This window comes from Camelus dromedarius, chromosome 2 (assembly GCF_036321535.1).
Source record: "Camelus dromedarius isolate mCamDro1 chromosome 2, mCamDro1.pat, whole genome shotgun sequence".
NCBI classification, from domain to species: Eukaryota; Metazoa; Chordata; class Mammalia; order Artiodactyla; family Camelidae; genus Camelus; species Camelus dromedarius.
In genome coordinates, this window is record NC_087437.1 from 5,834,911 (window position 1) to 5,857,565 (window position 22,655).

The following is a 22,655-nucleotide window of genomic DNA, read 5'->3' on the forward strand; positions in this document are numbered from 1 at the left end:
GGTCAGCATTTCCCACAGTGTGTGCCGAGGAACCTCGGTTTCCTAGGATGTTAATATGTATCACACGGGAGAAAGGGTTCCATGTTGGAATGATTTACGGAAATACTGGTTTGACCACAATTAATCCGCTGTCTTTACTGCAGGACTGCTCAGGGCCTTTTACGGGCTGGCACAGTGATTTCCCGAAGGGTGATGGAGATCACAAATTGGCTTGGCCATGGGGTACAATTTCCAAAAACCAGAGTTCAGAAGGATTTTTGTTCTTGAGCTTCTTCACTTCTTGGGTGAAGAAATCTCTGGGTGCAGAAGATCTGGAAGCACAAATCAGAAGAATGCAATATCATTTTTGCTGTCTCTCTTTTCCCCAGATTTGAGAAACAGTTGCCGCACGTGTACAAGTTTGAGGCGTGCAGCATGAGGGTTTGATGTCTGTATACTGTGGAATGCTGACCACCGTAGGTCCAGCTAACATCTGGCTTCTCATACAGATACAGGTTTTAAAAAAACAAAAGGAAAAAATGTCTCCCTGGGATGAGAGCTCTTAGGCTTTACTCTCTTAACGCCTCCCCGATCCATCAGTCGTCACGTTGTACATTTCGTCTCTGATTTACCTTATCCTAACTGGAAACGTCTGCCTTTGACCACCTCCTTCAGGTCTCCCTTTCTCCACCCTCCACTTCTGGTAACCACAAGTCTCATCTCCTTTTCTAAGAGTTTGATATGTTTTTGTTTCTAAGTTTCCATATGTGAGTGAGATCATGCAGTATTTGTCTTTCTCTGACTTACTTGACTTAGCGTAGTATCTTCGAGGTCCATCCATGTTGTCGCAAATGGTAGGCTCTCCTCGTTCTTTATGATGGAGTAATATTCCACTATATGTATTTATGCGTAGATGCCCATCAGTTGGCACTGAGGCTGTTTCCATGTCTTGGCTGTTGTAGACAGTGCTGCTGTGAACACGGGGGTGCAGGTGTCTTTTTGAGTTAGTGTTTTCGTTGCCTTTGGATATATTCCCAGAAGGAGAGTTGCTGGATCATATGGTAGTTCTATTTTTAATTTTCTGAGGATCCTCCACGCTGTTTTCCATAGTGGCTGTGCCAATTTACTTTCCCACCTAGAATAATACAGGCTTTTTAAAACAGTGCATCAGTTCGTCCCTTTTAAAAAAAGTGGTGCTTGTCCTTTCTCCTGGGTTCCTATGCGGCAGGCACACGCTGTAGCAGGTGTTTATCACTCTCGGCTAGTCCTGGCTTCGAGTTCACGGTGATGTCCAAGAAATAAGGACGGACCATCGGACCGACCCTGCAGGCGGACCTCGGGGGTGGCAGTCGACCTGCAGAAAGGAGGGAGGCGGGGGGGCGAATGTGTGCGGTGAACACGCGGGAGCGCCGTGCTGGGTGCTGGAGGGGCCGCACAGAGGGGCATGAGGGGCCCTGTCCAGGGAGCCGGCCAGGCTGCTAGGACGGCAGCTGGGGGACCAGACCTGAGCAGCGTGTGCTGAGATTCCTTTGCGGGGGGAAAAGGAAAGATGGGAAAAAGAGGAAAAAGTGAAAAAGTTTGAAAAGCTCTTCCATGCTGTTATTCGGGCTACTTAGTTCCTAACGCTCTATGTTTTATGAGAAGAAGCCAAAAGAAGTAGCTGATGGTTGTAAATGCTTTTGAAATGTAAGCCACAAATAAAATCCTCAGACACTTTGCTGACCTGTGGGGTGAGCAGTGTCTAAGGTGACCCCCCCGTAGGTGTGTCACTGCGCACGCAGGGATGTGTCCTCACGGTGACCTTTTTAAGAGGAGCCTCCTGAGGGTGGGGTGTGGTGCCCCCCGCAGGTGATACCTGGTGGGGGGCTGAGTGCTGGTCTGGGGCAGGAGTGTGGTCGTGGCTGGGGCGACACCGACACTGCCCCCCAATAGCCCCCACAGCATCACTTGGCCCAGGAAGCGCTCGGCATTCCTTGTTCCCCGGACCAGTGAATGATAGCACTCACTATGTAACTCTTGTTTGCATATAACTTTATAATTGTGTTCCTGGAGACATGGTAAGACAACGTATTTGCCAGTTTAAATTTTTGAAATTGTGGAATTAATCTTCCATAATGTTTAATTGAAATAGTGGTGCCTGCTGCATGGTACCCCAGGCTTTATTGATTTGTTCTGTTGTCAATTCCACCTGAGAAACCGAGCCATAAAATATTGAAAATTAAATTCAAATTTTTATAATTTGAATTTTAAACATCATAATATTGCTACGGTGATATTATAACTCTTGTAATGTTTTACAGGCCATGTTTTTAGTGACCTAATAGTTTCTCACCCTGTGACAATTAACTTATTAAGGCTAACTAATGGAATTGACCAAGTATTGATGGGAAATGTACTAAGGTCTTGGGTAGCCTTGATTTTTGTACTGTTACATTGCACTTAACCCAAAATGAACCTTAGAAATAAGATCCTGTTTCATCTTGTTGACTTCCCATTTATAGTTTGAAGACTCCAAATGAGAAGTTAGTGTGGTTTGAGAAATCCTGCCCCCGCCACAGAAGTCCAGTGTCACTGCTCATTCACATCGCTGAAGCTCGCTCTCCAGTGAGGACAGGACTGTGCAGTCCTAAGAGTGTACAGATGTGTATCTGTGCTCCTGAGATTGGAATTGCTTTTCTGTGTCTGAACTCTTATTACTAAACTAGTGCATCAGACACTTGCCAGTGTCCTTGTGGGAAAGGAGGCTGCAGGGGAGGGGTTGGCCATGGGAACATGGACATCGTGGAAGCCAGTATAGAGACCAGGAAAGAGTGCCCTGCTCAGGGCGGCCACCCAGCCCGGTTTTCCTGGGAAAGACCCTGCTGATACACCTGCTGTCCCAGCGGGACCAATGCTTCAGTGTGTCCCTGTTTAGGTGATTAGTTGTATGGCCACCCCGCCCATGGCCCCTGGATTGTCCTGGTGGTGCTTGTGATTACCAGCAGGTCTTCAAAGCTGCCCGGGTGGTGGTTTTTCCCCCGTTGGTGGTTCCTCCTTGGATCCTGGAAGTGGGGAGGTTTGAGCCTGGGACCTACCTAGCTCAGGAGGTGGCTGTCAAACCATTCAGGAACAGAGGAGAAAGAGGGTACAGACACCTTCTTAGACGAGGCAGACGGGTAGAATAGGGGCGGGGTGTGCAGAGTGGGATTGGCTGTGCGTGGTCAGACACGTGAGGCTTTCCTTCCCTTGAGGTGTTCACCGTTCAGTGGAAGAGATGACATGTGTCCATAGGCAGTGAGGCGACAGAGAGCTGTCTTGAAATAATGTGAACACATGATTTGAATGTTCATGGGAGAGAATGGTCAGTTTCAAGGTTAAGAAACCCTGGCCTTTGAGCTAGACCTTTAAGGAGGAGTCGGAGTCAGCAGGCAAGTACGAGAAGGAGACTGTCACAGGCTGGGTTCTCAGAAATGAGAAGCACGTATCCTGGGAAACGGAAGTGTGGCCCGTGGGAGTTCTTGCACCGTTGCTCAGCAGCGAAAGGCTGGACTCAGGATGAGGCACTGTGGACTGCAGGAGGGCTAGGGTGAAGGAGACTCAGGCAGCTGAGTGCCTTGATTTTGCAGATGAGAACACAGAAACCCTGTGGTCCCTCACACTAATGGCAGAACCAGGTTTAGAGCCCGACTAGTCTCTTTGTCTAGTCTTTTTTTCTGTGATCAGGTCAGGAAAACTAGGCACACACGGTAGGTGGATGGATGATCAAATCCAATAATAACAACCTGAAGGTGTTCAGGTGGGGCTCTCGAAGTCATACGTACCTTATTTGTGATTCTCACTCCTCTTAAAGGTAGAGAAGAATTCATTTTGCATAGTTTGGTGTCTATTAAAAGGCAGGTTCAATGAGCTTAAGGAGGATTGTATTCAGTAGATCAGATGCCACTCAAAGAAGTCTGACTGTGAGTCCCTGAACATATCTTTCATGTGATTGCTTGAGAAAACAGAACATTTAAATATTATACTTAAAATGTGTGTGAATGGACTTGAATGCATCCACTGGTGAGAATCAGAACGACTGAGCTTGCTGTCTCATGTAGTTAAAGGCTGGGTCGGAGAACATAAGGACTGTGTAGCCTGAGTCAGAGAGAGTCTAGTGAGGAAGTGGTTTCTCTGCACAACACACGACGCTCCTGAGTGGACGTGCCAGGCGTTCCAGCACCATCTCCCCTCTCCCATCCACGCAGGGGATCTCAGTCATTATCTTTTTAAACTAAAGCTTTCACCATCCCCCCCCCCCTTTTTTTTTTTTTTTTATTGAAGGATAGTCAGTTTACAATGTTGCATCAGTTTCTGGTGTATAGCATAATGTTTCATTCATACATATACACACATTCCTTTTCATAATCTTTTTCATTACAGGCCATTACAAGATATTGAATATAGTTCCCTGTGCTGTACAGTAGGACCTTGTTGTTTATCTAGTTTATGTATAGTAGTTACTATGTATATAATTAGTAGTCTATTTTATATATAGTATATCTGCAAATCCCAAAGTCCCAGTTTATCCCTTCCCCCCCTCATTGTCCCCTAGTAACCATAAATTTGTTTTCTATGTCTGTGAGTCCTTTAATGTTGATGAAAGTAATAATTCAGCTCTCTAGTTACCTTCGTTTATTAGTTTCAGATTTACCATCTGCTTGAGGCTTAAATTTTTTAAAAAATTTATGAGGTCTGTACTAACACCTAGAGACCGAGAAGTCAGCATTCTTCCTCTACAGAGAGAACACACTGGGCGTTTAAATGTCCTATGAGGTGTTACATAAAGAGAAAGCTCTCTGTAGGATTCTTTCACTGGACTTTGAGGATGTTATTTTAAGTGAAATGAGCCGGACGTGGAAAGACACGTACCTCGTGGTTCCACTCATATGAGGATCTGAAATAGTTGGGTTCTTAAAATCAGAGACAAGGTTGGGAGTTACCAGGGGCGGGAAGGAGGGAGAAATGGGGAGTTAGTAACCAGCAGGCGGAAGGTTTCAGATGAGCGAGATGAACTAGCTCTCAAGATCTGTGTACAGCCTGGCCCCTACACCCAACAGTGATGTGCTGTACACTTAACACCCGTTGAGAGGGCGGATCTCATGTCAAGTGTTCTGATCCCAATGAACATTCTGTAAAGAAAGAAAAGTTTTGCCTTGCTTTTGCTGCAGTTTCTCTGCAGTACGGAATATGCCTCAGTCATTGTAATTAAGTTGAGGACGAAGTTGCAGGGGAGGAAAAGGAGAGAAGAGCGAAAAGTCAAGGAAATGATGCCCCACCCCGTTGCAGGCAGCCTGGTAGCTCCCAGACGGGGCAGCGGACTCTCGGCCGCACCTGCTGGCTCAGACATTATCCCGGAATTCATTCTTGTCCCTGCGCTTCCTTTGTCTCTACTTTCTGTCTGAAATGAATTTGTTTCGATCCTTTACAGCTTCACAAAAATCTCGATTCTAATTGCCTTCACACTTAATCAAGAAAGCGTGCCCTGGGGGAGCCATTTATCCAGTAGAGAGCAGTGTTTTTTAGTGTGTAAAAAAAAAAAAAAAAAAGGAACGAGATGCTCTGTCTAGGAGGATGTTATTTGCTCTCTGTGAATATTTTTGTATGCGTTCTGAAGTGGTCCCTTCTAACTCAGAACTTTCGTTCTTAAACAAAACATGGTTCTTTAAATAAAACATGTGAGAGGAAGGTTTTCTTACACAGACATGCTGGCGGTCGGCATGCAGCGTCCGGAGTATCTGCTGCATGTCGTCGGTGTGGTTGCATGTGTTTGGTCTGGCCGCTGCTTGATGCAGGGAAGAGATGGATCACACTTCATCATTAATGGGGTCTGCCCGTCTGGACCAAGGCAGAGATGGCCTGTAATAAGGTTACTGTTGGAATATATGTGTGTATTTGCTTAACTGGGACATTGTGCTGTGCATCAGAAATTGACACATTGTAACTGACTGTACTTCAATAATAATAAAAAAATAAGTTTATTGATTCCTCGTCTCCTCTGTGGCTCCTTTTTTCACCCTTCTGCCTCAGAACTTCACACTAAAAGCATCTTTTAATTGGAAGGGTCAACTTTCCCAGCTCGTACAGGGAGGTCTAGCCAGTGACGTCTCCAAAAGCAGTTGCCCAGGAATCATTGAAGCCATGTAGCTGACCCACCTCAGGACGACTGCCAAGCCAGCAGGAAGGAAAGAGAGGTGTTTAAAGGATAGAATGTGATTACAGCATCACCCGTGTCATCTGTTCGGATGGAGAGGCTGCCACTCGGCTGTTAGAAGCAGAGAGGTCGGGAAAGTTTAGGGAGACAGGGCTTCAAGGTGCACGTGGCGGTGATGACACCACTCTGCTTCTCATCCTTGGTCTACATGTCTCCGTGGAAACCATCAAGGAGCACGTGTTTAGAAGTACTCTTACACACACACACACCAGACACTGAGCGCTCAGTTGGCACAGAGTAAGTAGCATGTTAGGGGCCGACAGTCCCCTTGGAAGAGCCTTCATCTCACAGCAGTTGGTCCCCTCAGATGGAATTTGATGCTCAGCTCCCAGGTCTCGGGGACGACCGAGACGCAGAGCTTCATGGAGTTCCCCACGTCGCCATGTGCTGTCTTCCGATGAGAAACAGTAAAGGATATTAAGCCAGCCGCTGTGTCAGCTGATCTGCTAACCGTCTGATTTAAAACTCCCAAGTGGGCCAGGGAGTGACGGAGGTGCTCTCCAGAACCTGGAGCCCACTGTTGGCATCATGGCTTCAGTTCTGGGACAATTTCATTTGGACCAGGCCACCTGGGGAGCTGTTCTGGGGTTCATGGCTCGGGGCCATGCAGGTTTGGTGGGGTTACCACTGTCTGACTCTCCATTAGAGCCTTTCTATGGCTCCTTAAGGGGGCAGAACGAGATTGCTCATTTTTCAAACACTTTATATCACTGAATCTGGTAGGCTATGTCCAAAATATGTCTGAAACCTTAAGCTTCAGAAAAAGTTAAGGAACTTCTTTTTAAACCTCTGCTTTACGCAGGAAGCACACCACTCCACTTTTGATAAAACTGAGATCATTGAAGTGCTGCAGTCTTTTTTCTTCCCAGGCAAGACAGAGGAACTGTCTCCTCTGTTCCCACCAAATTCTGCTATGAATATTGGATTCTGCTCCTGTATAATTCCTTCAGAGTTTATTTTTGATACATGTGCTTCTCAACTAGAATTCATTCCCTTTATGTTTCTTCAGTGGCTAAAGGCACCTCCTTAAGTCATTTGCTGAGTTCTTCTTCCCATTGAGGACTCTACAGGACATTTTTAAAAGCACTGTGTACATATTTAAAATCCTGCACATTCTCATCAATAATAGAAACAGTTCCTTTGGTTGGTCACTGCGTGCACCGGCAGCTTGTCAAAGCTGGGAGAAGTGTTTGGCTTCCTTGTCCTGGTTTATTCAGCCAACTTTCTATCCCTGTTAGACTTTTTTTCCTTCTTCTTTCTTCTTTTTTTTTAATTGAAGTATACTCAGTTACAGTGTGTCAATTTCTGGTGTACAGCATCATGTCCCAGTCATGCAGATACATACATATGTTCGTTTTCATATTTTTTCATTGTAGGTTCCTACAAGGTACTGAATACAGTTCCCTGTGCTGTACAGAAGGACTTTGTTGTTTATCTGTTTTATATAGTAGTTAGCATTTGCAAATACCAAACTCCCAGTTTATCCCTTTCTCCCCTGGTAGTGATGAGTTTGTTTACTATGTCTGTGAGTCTGTTTCTGTTGATGAGATCATTAGTGTCATCTTTTTTCTTTTTTCTTTTCTCAGGTTCCACATAAAAGTGATACCATATGGTATTTTTCTTTCTCTTTCTGGCTTACTTCATTTAGTATAATGATCTCCAGGTCCATCCATGTTGCTGCAAATGGAATTATTTTATTCTTGTTTATGGCTGAATAATATTCCATTGTATAAATATACAACCCATTAGACTTTGAATAAATGCAATTTGAGTGACAGCAGCAGTGCTGGCCTGTCGTGGGGCAGAGTTTGAGTTCAGACTGTACAGAGGGGGGTCTCAGAAAGGGAGGGAAATGTAGCTTTCCCAACCCTCTTAGGGGCGGGTGGGTGTCCCTCAATTTTAGTTCAGTTCGGTAAAAGTGATCTGTTGCCTTCATTCACATTGTCCATTTTGGACTGTGATTGCTTGGCTCTTTAGGACACCCCCCCCACACACACACATGGAGGCTGGTCCTTGCAGAAGAGGAGTTTCCTCGCTCCATCTCCCGTCCCAAGGGCTGCAGGAGGCGGGCTCCAGTGTTCCCCTTGCTGCCCTTTCCCTCCTCCATCCTTGGGGTGCAGACCCCATGCAGCCTTGGCTGGTGGAGGGACAGTCTCATCGACCCTAGGGATGACACTGTGGGATCTGTCTGGGTTGTTTCTTGATATGTTAAAATCATTTAGAAAGTCGTTTCTCCTTGACAAATCCTGCCTTTCCAGCCGGTCCTGTTGGTGGGAACCCAAAGAAGAATCTAATTTGACCTTTAAAACTGAGAAGTGTCTTTGTTTCTACAGGGTATCTGCTCGTCACCCAGGCTCTGAAAGTCACTGTTTGAGTAGGCGGAAAGCCCCCAGGGCAAAATGATTTATAAACTGTGGAGATGGATCTGGGAAAGAAGCCCCTTTACCCGACCCCCATCACACCTCTATGACTGCCTCCCCACCCAGCTTGCTGCCTCCCCTCCCCACTGCCCTTCCCCCCGGATGCCCAGAGAGACTGGCTTCTCAGATACCACCCGGTGGAGGACCTGGGTGTTGCAGGGAGGAGCCAGAAGGTAGAGATAGAAGTGCAATGTGACAGCTTTAAGGACTAGGGACTACATTATGATCATCACGAGAAATGGAGCCAAATTGCTCTCTGTTACTTTGACTGTTGTTGCTGGTGAATAACTTTCTTCTTAGAGCACCTTGGGAAAGTGGCCTCCCTTTGATGTATCAGGATTGATGAAGAATTTATGTTAAGCCTAATAATTGCCAAGAGAGGGAAAAAGGGGGAAATGACTTTAGGGACACGTACCTCGTGTATATGCGTGTGTGGCACGCGCGTGTGTGTGTGTGTGTGTGTGTGTATTCTTCTAGCAACTGAAGTTTTCCAGAATCAGATTTTTTTTTAATGGAAATACTGTGGATTGAATTTAGGACCTTGTGTGTGCTAAGCAGGCACCCTACTGTGAAGCCGTACCCTTCACCCAGAATCAGAATTTTTGATTTGCTATTGAAACATGCATCAAACACTGTTAATAATATACGGCCCTTTCTTAAAGAAAACGTCTTTACTGCATCCAGAGTTTGTTTGCCGTCTTGAAGTTTGTACTGACGGCCGTGGTATCCACAGCGTGGTGTTCTCTCTGCAGCTAGTTTGGTGGTGGCTGTGATTGTCCTCTGTTGTCAAAACCCTTTTCAAAACAGAAAAGTGATGATCAAAGACACAAAGGATTTAATTGGCTTTCAGTGTGTGATCATTTGTGCATCTTCCTGCAGCTGGTGAGTTCCAAAGCCTTTCAGGTTCACAAAAGTGAAGACTGGCTGACCTGGAACCTGCCGCCCCAAGCTCGCTGATGGTTCCGCCTGCTCCCTGGCTTGTGTCGGGGCCCTCTGGCTGGCGCGGACCGTGGTCCCAGAGGGGAGCCGTGTCTCTCCTTGGCCCTCCAACCTGCGCTGCTGGTGCAGAGGAATCCGTGTGTTCCTCTCTTGTCACCATAGGCTTGCAGAGTCCTGGGACAGAGGCCTTGGAGCGCCGAGCACCCTCTGGGCTCCACTGCACTGGAGGGCCCAGGGAATGCACCTTCACTGTTTAACAGTTTCCCTGAGGCAGCCGTTTCTGACCAGGTGGGGAATTGGGGGTGGTTCTTCTCATCCCAGAATCCAGATCATTCTCCACCCCACCTGGGCAGGTGGCTGCCTCGGGCACCTGAGCCTCTGGTTGGCCCTGCCGTCCAGCTCCATGTGGGGTGCAGAACACTCTCCAGCGAGGTAAAGGGGGTATTTTGCCTGCACGATTATTTTAGCTTCAGCGTGCTGGCTGCAATTAACCAGGAAGAGTTACACACAGGAACTTTTTTCCAGCAGTATTTTTCTTTTGTCAAAGATTCATCATAAAGATGAATTGTTTAATATTTTGTTGTGTCCCGTTGTTGCTGGGATCCCGGTTAGAGTTTAGAAAGGAGGTAAGTTGCAGTCATAACAGACTTGTATTGTTTAGCGTTACCTGGACGTTCGGCTATCATTCCCTGACTTTGGAAAGGCAAGACCCACTCATTCATCAGAAGTTAAAAACTGATTGACTGACAACCATCCTTGTGTTGTTTAGAGCAACATAGCTTTTCTATTGAGAAATTCAGTGGTGTTGCAAGTCCTATTTGGAGCTGAGTTGGAAAGATGGAATAACTCTGGAAAATTGTCAGGGGTGACACAGAGATGTGTTTGCAGATGCAGTCATGGGCACCCCTATTTTTGCAGAAACATACCATTTGGACGTGCAATCACATTTTAGAAGACAGCTTTCTTTCTAAGAAGTAGGATAATCTGGATGGAATCTGCTCCATAAAAATGAAGCTATCCACATAATCAGTTTATTGAAAAAATCACACCTTTCGGAACTTTTTTGAGGGCTGAATGTAATTGTTGACACTTCCGTGGGCCACCTTTTGGCATCAGTTGTTGGCAGTAGGGCGCACTCATTTCTGACCTCTCTTTATCTGTTATGTCCCTAGTTGTGACCTGGAAAAAAATGTTTTTAAGGTGTTTTTCCACAATCTCTTTAACAATGATGTAGCAGTAATTTTTCTCTGCAGCTCGAGGTACTCCTGTCAGTCACATTTAGCACTTTATAAGCTTTCAGCCTATATTTCATTGATACATTACACTTGACCTCATGTTTATAAGAGAAATAAAACTCCACACTGCTGGTGGATTCAGTATTTCTTGTTTTTGTGTGGGGACCAGGACTCGCCCTCCGCCTCACCAAACTGCTCCACTCGGCACGTGTCTGGTGGTGACTCCCCGCCACACACATTCACTGCCTTGTCGTGGGGGCTGCAGGGACTGTCACTTCTCATTCTGTTTCAACAGCTCTTGCTTTCCATTCTGTTCACTTATGTTCCCCCGGATTGCTGTGAAATAATTAATGTCACTCACCCCACTAAAATAGCCACCTCTGACACCAGAAATCTGATTGTACTACCAGATGGAATTTATCAGGAGTAAAAATAGCACTTAATCATGGTTTCAAAGTCTTTTCTAACTTAATTAAGGCAGTTCAAATTCTGAACCATAAGAAAATTACTCTTGCAGTAAACTCAGGGGGTGGACAATATGGTGTGTTAAAAGTTAAGTTTAACGCTACAAGCTTAATTATCAATTAACTTAAAAATAACACATTAAGTAGTTTAAAACATTTATTCCCTGCTATGTTTAGTATTAGTCAGATCTTTAGGGCTAAATGTTACAGATTTTTATGTGGAGATTTTATGTAGGAGATCCTTTGTCTACTTATGGAAATCTTCAAGTATTTTCTTTGAAATCAGTGTTGATTATTCTGGTTTTCTTTACAGTTGGTATGCTCCCACACCAGAGAGTGATCAAATGGAGTTACACCATCATTTATGTCATTATGTGTCACAAAATAATTGTAGCTTTAAATAATCACTTATCTGGTGCCAAAAGCAAAAAACAAACAAACAAAAACTCTTTGTGAAGAGAAATGGCTACTTTGAGTATTTTGCTAAATATAGCCAGGATGGCAGTGACTAATTTTTAGTTGATTTCCTAAAACTAAGCTCTAGCTTTGTTACAAATCTGTGAAAGTCTTCGACCAGTGTTACAGTGGTCTGTAGCCAAATTTTTCCTTTGTTTACATATGTTATGACGTGTTTATCCTTTTAAAATATGAGCCGCACTTGCTTTTTGATGTTCTCTTCAAAACACGCATGTCACGCATCAAACTGTATTCTCTCGAATACTTTTAGTCTAGTATCACCAAATGACAAATCACATGACGTTTCAGAGCAGGGGCCGGAGTGCTGGCCTGTGGGCCGATCTGGTACCGTCTGCTTTTGTAGGGGCTGCAGGCTAAGAGTGGTTGAAAAAACTCAAAATTCGTGACATGTAAAAATTGTATGAAAATCAAGCCTTGGTATCCCTAATGAAAATTTAATAGCGCACATCCATTAAGTGTCCTCCGTGACTGCCCTCCCACTGTCACAGCAGGGACGAGTGGCAGCCTAAGATATTTACTGTCTGTCTGCTCCTTTATAGGAAAAGTTTGCCAACCCCGCAAAAAGAGGAAAAAGTCCTTAGGGCGTTTTGATGCACTGGTTTCCAGATTCACTTTGGCCGGCTTAAATCATGGCTTTAAAGGTTTTCTTCCTTTGCTTTTTTTTTTTTTAAATGCATTTAACTCAGTGCATTTTGAATTTTGATCCATCATGCTACTCACTAACCCCGTAGGAGGCGGGAGCTGTCCTCACCCTGGGACTCCCGTCCTGGAAGAGGCAGTGAACCCCTAAAGCAGTAAAATCACTCGTTGGTGTTTGATGGTCAGAACTAGAAACACTAGAGGCGGGAACGGGAAGAGGAAAGCCTACAAAAATTAAAGTCTGCTCTGATCTCTTACAGGGCTCATGAGGAAAGCATGCTATTTCAGCAGAAAATGGGGATAGTCGACCAGAATTGTGTGTTGTACTGCACTAAAATTTGTAACTAACTTACTACACACACATTTAGCGGGATACGTAATCACGATGGTGCTGCTCAGTGATGAGGCATTGAAACAGCCCGAGCCGCTAAGAGTTGGGTTTCACCAGTGCTCCTTTCCTCAGTCAAATCAAGCATCTCTTGTTAGGGGAGGTGAGGGTGGAGCAGAGAACGGGGAATTGGGTGGAGCCGGTGGTGGAGGAAGGGTGAGCTCCTTTTCTGAAAACCCCTGTTTCCTGTCACCCTCCCGGAAGGCAGGGAGGAGGACTTTCTCTCAAATTACGCAATTATGCAATCTGGGCAGGCCAGCTTCTGTTTAAAGCCTTCTCCTAAGGGAAGGGATTAATTACATTAGAAAGGGTTCTGGAGGTGGAGACCCTCTCCCATGGGGTAGTGAGGGTCACTGCTCTTCTTTGTGCTCTTTGTTTCTTTCTTGCCCTGTCCCAACTTGGGACGACACCTGCCTTGGTTTGATCCCCTTTTCTAAGGCCTCTCCCCCTCCCTCCCCCAGGTCTGAGCCCCATGATGTAGACGACGACGTGTGTCTCACTGCCCACAGTGTTGTCACGTCAGAGCCTGCCACAGGGCCGGCCCTCACAATGTGAAGGAAGGAGGGAAAGTGACCCTGGTCTGGGGGACACAGATACCAGGTGTCCTTCCTGCTCTGCGGTGATGTCCCGGGGTGCCCGCCTTCCCCTGGACTTGGCTGATTCTCATGTGCACCGGAAGCCTTCTTTAGACGGGTTAGGTTTGGGGCTGGCAAGGGCTGGAGGCCGGAGCGGCTGTCCTTCCAGTCTCAGTACCAGAGGGTGGCCCCCGGGTCCATCCTGGGGCGGTGAGTGGTGCCTGTGCTGGTCCAGGGGGTGGAGGCGGACTGGGGTTCCTGGGCAGCTCCGGATGCCCGTGGGAGGGGCGGGGCTGGAGGCGGGAGGCCAGGCCTAGACCAGGCGGGAGGAAGGAAGGCAGGAGGCTCCCAGGTGCCCAGACCATTTGCCTCTTGTTCAGATCCTCGAAGTGCCCCCTAAACTTTACCTGGAGGATTCTTTGCTTTGACTGATAATGCATGACTTGAAGATTCATGAGTCCTAACAAGAAAATAGGGCAAAGTTGAGGAGTTGGGGGGAGAGGCGGCCAGACAGGAGTGCAGCCTGATTCAGCGCGGCCCCTGAGACAAGAGCGTTGCTCATGTGTGTATATATGGGTGTGACTTCCCGGAGTGTGCTCAGGAGTCCAGTGCCACGGGAGCTCATAGGTGGGCATGGGCTCCTGGTGGGCCAAGCAGGAGGGCCTGGGTGCCAGATGGCCCCCTTCCCTCAGCCATCACCCCCCTCGTCTTTAACACTCACAGGACCACACTCCTGCGCTCCCCGCGGAAGAAACCGTGACCCTCACTCACCCACAGCATCCACCGGCCATGCGTCGACCTTGGGAAATCTTTGTCCTGGTACTTTCTCACCTGCCATCATGAGCTGACTCCCAGGGCGACAGATGTGCCCTGGTGTGTTTCACACAGCTGTGGGTTCATGCAGACCCGTGCAGGTGTGCCTGGGTGTGAACACGTGTGCACAATAGCATTCTTGTACAGAGATGCTGGGACTAGCAGTTGGGGGATGGAGAAGGAAACTGCACCCTGGGAAGCAGGTGGTGGTGTTTTCGGGGGGCAGTGCTGGCACAGAACGTAAGCTCAGAGGATGAATGAAAGTCCCTGCTCTAGTGCCTTCTCTGTGACTGGGGCACCTCTGTTTCTTCATCCGTGGGACGGGCAGAGTCTCATCCCCACAGAAGGGAAGAGATTGCACGTAACTGGCCCAGAACATAGTACATGCTCAGCAAACGGTGGCCCTTATCATGTCAGTATGCATTTTCAAAGGCTAGAGACGTGCAGCTGGTGGTGCTGCCAGACCTCTCTGCGTGTACTTTTACCACCACTCGCACTTGAGAGCAGCCGCTTTGCTGTATGTGGGGACGCGGTTACTCCGTTTCATAAAGGCAGGTTGAACCGTACAGAGTGAAAAGCAGGTCAGGTTTCTCGCCACCTTGCTAGGGGAGTTGCCTCTGCCCCGAAAGGGGAAGGAGCAGGTGAGTCCTGTGGTCAACACCAGGAAGGATGCCTGGGCTTGTACCGTAAACACTGGAGTAGCTGGTCCAGTGATTCTTGCCCGCCCCGCCGGCTCTGTGGCCCAGGGGACTGCACACACCTCGCTGTGCTCAAAAACACTGCTCTTCGTTACGGAGACGCCTCCAGTTGCTTTTCTCTGTTCACTAACATCTGTACTTAGTTATCACAGACCTGCGAGGAACTAATGCTCGCTTACAGTAAGACTATGATTGAATTACCTTCTGTTAATTAGGAGTTTCCAAATCACCTTGTTCCCCTTGGAGAAAAGCCTTGATACGAGTAGACGGAAATAAAAGTGGTGCTATCTTTAATCCAAATTGTATCTTTTGAAATTTAATTAATTTAGTAATAAAAGTTTTTAAATGAGCATGTCGGAACTCTAAATGGTCCTTGGTGGCTTGAAAGAGTTAGTGTAGCATCCAGAACTTGCTAACACCGTCTCTCCGGAAGTAAGTTGCCCACAGAATAGTTGTCTTTACTGAGCTCTCCTTTCCTCCTGCAGGGATCGCGTGGGCTGGGTTTTAAACCATTCTCATCAGTTCTTTGGAGACCCTCCCCTCCCTCCAAGATGTAGCTTCTGAACTGTCTCTAACACTGTCAGGACCGGGGGAGGATATATCTCAAGTGGTAGAGCACATGCTTAGCATACACAGGGTCCTGGGTCCCATCCCCAGTGCCTCCTCTAAAAATAAATAAGTAACCCTGATTACCTCCCCCCAAAACCTTAAAACTGTCAAGACCAAGGGAGTCACAGCAGTGTCCTGGCCCTGCCTTCTCTCTTTCCAGGCATTTACTAGAGGCAGAAGCCAGTGGCCGGCCGCAGACTGTATCCCCACCAGGCTGCCCCAGCTCCCCCAAGCCTAGTCCTTCCCCAGCTGCTCGGTCCCTCACTAGCTCACATCCCTTCCTGCTCTGCTGACCAGAGAGGGGCTTTGAGCACAAGGTGCGCTTACATTTCTTGCTGTCTGAGGTGGTCTGAGGCTGTCGCATAAGCATCTCGTGATCATAGTGTTAGAAAACTGGAGAGGCGCTGGACAGTGTTGAGGCAGTGTGACCAAAGGCCCCTTAGAGGAGGGGTTTGTGTGTGCGCATCCTGGGGGCAACCACGTGCAGAACGGTTCATCGCGCGCTGTAAGGTAGCCTGTTCGGTGTGCGAATGTTGCAGAAGGCTTCCCACCGTGATCACGGACAAAGTGACACGGAGCACACTGTGTTCTTTTCTGACGGGACTTCCGATCACGTGAGATCAATCATACAATGGAGAAAAGAAAATAAAGAGTTTGGTCTGTATAGCACAGGAAACTATGCTCAATATCTTGTAATAACCTTTAGTGGAAAAGAATATGAAAATGAATATATGCATGTATATGCAAGACTGGGACATTGTGCTGTGCACCAGAGACTGACACGTTGTCACCAACTGTACTTCAATTTAAAAAAAAAAAATGAGGATTGTTATGATTTGCGTGCATGTGAACTTACTGTAGACGTGCTCGCCATGCAGAGAAGTACAGCATGATACGTGATTCGTGAACCGGTAGGAAATGCTATACAGTCTTTCTGGATAGTTTTATCACTGCGAGGGGGGTTCCTTTTTAGGGTAGTTTAGGTCCTGTTTTGTTGCTCAATCTTCAGCAATTTTTGTTTTCTCGCTGAATGTGGTGTTGCTTGGGGGAACAGAAACAATACAAGATCAAAACCAAAATTTCTTTGCAGCTTTCTGAAATTCTGTGTACTTCCTGAAACTAAAACTATTCAGAAATTTGAAAACTTTGCCAACGGTTTACAGTCTGTCCATCACTCATCTCTTGGTTTATTGAAACTCTCGGCTTTTCCAGACCCCTTTTCTGTTTCCCCCGGCTGCTCTGCGCTACACACCTTGGGAACACCTGGAGACGTCTGGTAACGCTAAGTCTCAATTAATCTAGAAATGTGAGTGAATTCCTTTCACATAAAAGTTTGATTGTGGCTTTATAGTTTATTCACTTGTCTGCATAAAATAAAACTTTCCTATCTGATTTAAAAGATGGTTTTGGATAAATCACATTTATCCAAATGGCCCATTCTCTGTTTGAATTCCTCTAAGCTCTGGCTCTGTGATTTTTGTCTTTTTTTTTTTTTTTTTTCCTTTCTTTTATTCCTCTATATAGTGCTGCTTCCCCCACCTCAAGTTCCTCTTTTTGGTTTTTTCTCTCATCTTTGCTCTTTTCTCCTCTCCTCCAGCCCAGCAAATGTGTATTACTAAGGACTTCTAGTGGCTAACACTGGAAGTACCCCTCAGAAACACCCCAAGCGGACACTGGGCACCAAAGCAACTGGTAGAAAATGAGAACCTAGGGCAAATAATTGGGTTGTTTTAACTACATGGTACAATTTATTTCCGTGAGTTTTATGCTGGATCTAAACGGTTATTTAGGCACATATAGGCAAAACCTGTGTTACCCTGTGGAAAACAAGCATCATGTCTCTTTGCATTTATATGTACATGGTGGTTCACCTCTGGAACTACAGCTTAAATAAAACTTGAAGATTGGGCTGTGAGATGCAGCCCTTTCTAAGCGTGACTGTGGTTATGTATTGATTTAGAGCGAGGAGCGGTGGGTGGAGATGGTGATCATGACACGTGGTAGAGGGGGCTTTCATTGTGTGAAAATTCCGCTAGATCCTTGCCGACGAGACGGGAAGTTACCTTCCAGGGTCTGATCTGAAACGTGGTGCATGAGAGTACGGTAGCGGTGCTTAGATAAAAGTTAAGTAACAGGAGGGCCACGTTCCTCACCCCTGAGGTACGTACAGTCCTGGCTCTGCTGTGAACTTTGTGACAAGTTAGAGCGTGTTGGAAAGCTGGAGAATTCTTGGCTTCCTGAATGTGGACCCTCGGTCAGTCCTACGTCATAATTTGCTCCAGATTTGTACAGCACTCGGCATCTCTCCTCTGGCAAGAAATGATGGTGAAAATTGTTGAGCACAGGGTCGAGGCTGGCTTATGCGATACTAGAAACATCCTTAGGTTGAGTATGATAGATACAGAGAGTTTAACTGTAGTCCGCAATGCGATTGCATAGATTTTGAAATACTCTCCCTTTTATAGTCAGTTCTGCTGGAACGCTTGTATTGAAAATGCGAATTTATTTGAATATGATTGACACATTAGGGAAAAGTTTTTACCCTCAGGTGAATTTCATGTTTGCTTGTGCACAGTTTTGACCACGGGAGACACTTGTAAGCCCAGAGCACTGCACCTGGGTGAACAGAACAGACACACACCCCTCCGACCTTGGCCGCCTCATTCTCCGAGTATGTCCTGACCCACCCCACCCCCACCTCTCAGGTCCAACCTTTCATCAGCTGCAGACCCCCTCCCTCCACCTCTTCTGGGGAACTCACAGGCTGCAGCCCTCCGAGCCCCCTTCCGCAAGACCCTCCAGTCTTTTCCAGGGTCCAGTGCCACGTGCCACATTCGCCGTAGCGCTGGGCGTTCCTTACCTAACCTGACACGCGCGGGGCCGTGCTAGCACTTGCGTTCTGTCCCTGCTTTTTTTTTTAATGTGTCACTGCAGAATTTCTGAGTGTGATGCCCCGAACCCCACTTCCGCCACAAACCTTGTGTTTTCCCTGGTGCAGTGGTTTTTTAGGAGCAGCTAAAAATGTGTCATATGTCCCACCATAGCAGAACCTTCGGGACTGCAGCTTTGTCCAGAATCACCAGATGACCGAGGCCAAGCCCCTAATACTGTGGACCTTCCAGAAAGTCTCCTCACACACCTGGAAAGGTCCAGTCTCCTTGCTCGGCTCCTTCGCCTGGCTGCTCCCCCTCTGTCTCTTACGCGAGTTCTCTCTGCTTGTTAATTTGTGATTCTGGAACATCTATCACCGTGAGGTCTTAATCTCATTTATCTTTAACGTTCTTCCCTCGGAGATGTAGGCATCCTTTCATCTCAACGGCTACCTCAGCGCAGGAAATTCCCAGCGTCCCAGGGCCAGAGCCAGGCTTTCCCACAGTTCCCAGGTGGTGCTCAGGTCGGTGGAACATGACATCCTGATGCGCCACTAACACGTGACACTCTGGGAACCTCCAAGTCTCACCACTGCGGGGGGCGGCACTGTCTTCTCTTTCTCATCTGCCCCCTTTACCTTCTTTGTCCTTGGCTTTTCTTTTTCTTTTTTTTTTTTTTCCCAGGAGGGGGTAGGTAATCAGGTTTGTTTGTTTATTTATTAATGGAGGTACTGGGAGTTGAACCCAGGACCTTATGGAGGCTAAGCACGTGCTCTACCACTGAGCTATATATACCCCTATCCCCAATATTTTATTTAATTTAACTTTTTAATGGAGGGACTGGGGATGGAAGCCAGGACCTCGTGAATGCTAAGCACACGCTGTGCCACTGACCTATACCCCCACCTCCTGCCCTGTCCTTGGCTTTTCCTTCTGTGCGCACAGTGTGTGGTCACCGAGCCAGGCTCTATCCTTCCCTACACACCCTTTCCAGCCCACCTCTCTTTCCCAGCCCCCCTGCATCCTGCCTGCTTCCTGCCCCACCCCATCAAACCCGCACCCCCAGCCCCTCCTTCACCCTTTTTCAGAATCCTGAAATTTCACTTTGATCCCAGCACATCCCCACTTAAAATCATAACCCCGTATTCTAGCCAGCCTGGCCGTTTCCTAACCACATTCCCTGCTTTCCTCTAGCTCGTGGAGATGCTAGCGCCTGGGGAGATTTCCCGTGGATGTGGATTTACATCCTGCCCCTCCCAGCACGCCTGCAGGGGTCCCTCCGTGCCAGAGCCCAGATACATTCCTCTCAGCCTGTGTGTTAACAGTCTGCTAGTGCTTTTCATCCGGCAGAGTTCTTTCTGTGATTTTTCTAGTATATGGGATTTTTTTTCCTGTAACTTTCTACAGTTTGCATAGTGAAAAATGTGGAGATAGAAGTGACGTTTCATGAGGAAACTAGGACAAGCTACTCTGGAAACAGTTTGTTATTTAGAAAGTGTTTTCACTGAAAATAGACTTACCCTATAATCCGACAATCCCACTCCTGGGCATATATCCAGAGAAAAGTAATTCAAAAAGATACATGCTCCCTAGTATTCACAGCAGCACTGTATACAACAGCCAAGACATGGAAGTAACTCAGATGTCCAACAATAGATGGTTGGATAAAGTAGCTGTGGTATACACACACACACACACACACACACACACACACACACACACACAATGGAATACTACTCAGCCATAAAAAAGAGTAAAATAATGCCATTTGTAGCAACATGGATGGACCTGAAGATTGTCATTCTAAGTGATGTAAGTTGGAGAAAGACAAATACCGTATGATATCACTTATATGTGGGATCTAAAAAAAAATGACACAAAGGAACTTATTTACAAAACAGAAAGACTCACAGACATAGAAAACAAACTTATGGTTACAGGGGTGGGGGAAGGGGGGTGGAGGGATAAATTGGGAGTCTGAGATTTATTATATATAAAATAGATACACAACAGGGTCCTACTGTATAGCACAGAGAACTATATACAATACTTTGTAATAACCTATCATGAAAAAGAATATGAAAAGGAATATATATATGGGTAAATGAATCACGATCCTGTACACCAGAAATTGTAAATCGACTATACTTCAATTTAAAAAGAAAATAAGGTATTTTCCCAGTGACCTTGCTGGAAGGGATGGTGACCACAGCTATTATGACCTGGTGCACCTCGGCCCCTGGAGAGTACCCTCTCCCTGCCCGGTCCCCACAGCAGAATGTGGGAGATGCAGGGGACTAGCTACAATTGTAGTGTGCAGCTGGGCAGAGACCCCCACAACCCTGTGACTTCTGCACTCCAGTTCAAACATGTGATTTAATGTAAAAATTATTTTAAAATATCTAAATATTTTAAAAATAAAAAATACTTAATAAAAAATTATTTTAAAGTATTTTTTAACATTTTTTATTGAGTTATAGTCATTTTACAATGCTGTGTCAAATTCCAGTGTAGAGCACAATTTTTCAGTTACACGTGAACATACATATATTCATTGTCACGTATTTTTCGCTGTGAGCTACCACAAAATCTTGTATACATTTCCCTGTGCTATACAGTATAATCTTGTTTATCTATTAAAAAGTATTAAAATATTAAAAAGCTGCCTTGTGATTTTCAACAGTAACTTCATAAATGGTTTCTCTTCCATTAGTTCAGCTCTGTGACGTTTTGCTGCACTTCGGAAGCTTTAGCAAAAGGAAGTGTTGCCTCTGAATTTCAGTTTAGAAGTCCCGAATCCCAGTGTTCTGCATTTGATTCGAAAATTCTTCACCCACACAGTGATACTTACTGTAAAATGTTAAAAAGAAGAGTTGTTAACGCAGAGAGGATGTTACTTTCCAGAGCACAGAGAAAAGCACCAAAGCTTACAAAGTCCTGGGGAATTTCACCTTTATTTTCTGTCCATTCTCAGCGTTAGGGAGCGTAAGGCTGTGTAGCACAATGGTGACACTGAGCTTTAGAGGCCGCCGAATTCTCTGTGGAATTGGGACAGGAAATACGGCTTTGCGTTAAACTGGTTTGTCTTCTGAAGACAGGACCCGTGATTTCCATGTGCTGTTTTGTTATCAACCCCTAGGGTCCTGAGAGGCACGTCCTGCTGTGGTCTGGTCCTCCCAGCATCTTCCCTGAGTCACACCTGCCACCTGGGCATCCACTGACCTTGGAGCTCCAGGGTGTTCATGGCGGGATGGGGTGGGGGGCGTGTATCATTTTTATGAGTCCACTGGCAAGTTTGAGAATGCTGCCCAACTATTTGAGTTTGGGAAGATGTTTACTTGTTAGGTGTCCCACAGTCACCGAATCTGTAAAAGGAGAAACCTTTTTTGCTGTCTAGGCACTCTCTTTTATGACAACCTTAGCACTTCTCAGACTTCGTAACTTCATTAGAAGCAGCCACAGCCCAAGCCCCAGCCGCATCCGGGTGTGAAGATGGGGTCGGGAGAAGGAGGAACGCAGGGGGAGGCCTTTTCTGCCTGAAGCTGAGGGACAAAGCATGATGAAGGGGAAGAAACCTGGAACTCGGAAGATGCTATTACGGTTATCATTAAGCGTCCGTCACCCAGGGACTTAACATTATTAGCAAATTACTTTTGTGATGATCAAAATCTGTGTCCCTGGGGTGACAGGGAATTTGGGGTACTGTCCAAAACCAGACCTGAGATCCTCCCGTAAAACCACAGACTTGCTTATTCTGAAAACAGAATCTTCCCACTTGATGTGCAGGTTTCAAAACAGAAAATAAAGACGTGGTCTACAGAAATCTAGTAAAATAAAATACATTAACGTCGTGGTAGTTCTCCTAACCACGTCTATAAACAGGGAAGTTGGCCTTGTACTAACAGGGGGCGTGACTTTCAAAACAGAGCGTTCTTAGGAAAGGCACTTCTGGTTTCTCTCCAGCTTAGTAACATGTGAATATTAATTTCTTCTTTTCACCTGCTTGAGTCCTGTATTAAAACCTTGTATTAAAATTGATCAAATTTATGAAATGGGCTTCTGGGCTATGTTAAATCTCTAAGTTTTCCTAGTGCATGAGTTGCAGAAATTTAGGAGGTACTGGTAACTGGACACTGAAGTCCATTAACAAATACATCGAAGCATCTTCTACTTCGTAAACAATGTGAGGTCCCACGTGGTGAGTTACGACCACCGGCAGCACGATATCTGATTGCAGTGCTGAGATGCACACCTGTGCCTTTAAAGGGACATGAGTTTAATGCATTTGCATTAATGCAGATAATGCTTACAAAACCGGCC

The 22,655-nt window shown here is 46.2% G+C and overlaps 1 protein-coding gene across 4 annotated transcripts in view; it reads left to right on the forward strand.

Moving 5' to 3' along the window:
• Positions 1-22,655, forward strand: part of PLCL2 (phospholipase C like 2) — a 173,097-nt gene that overhangs the window by 111,655 nt on the left and 38,787 nt on the right. The window contains exon 4 of one of the 4 annotated variants that reach the window (XM_064490935.1): positions 2,481-5,956. The exons of the other annotated variants lie outside the window; for them this stretch is intronic. Within the exon in view, the coding sequence (XP_064347005.1) occupies positions 2,481-2,498 (18 nt within the window). The 3' untranslated portion in view covers positions 2,499-5,956. Of the gene's footprint in view, positions 1-2,480; positions 5,957-22,655 lie in introns of those variants that run through there. 4 annotated transcript variants of the gene reach the window in all.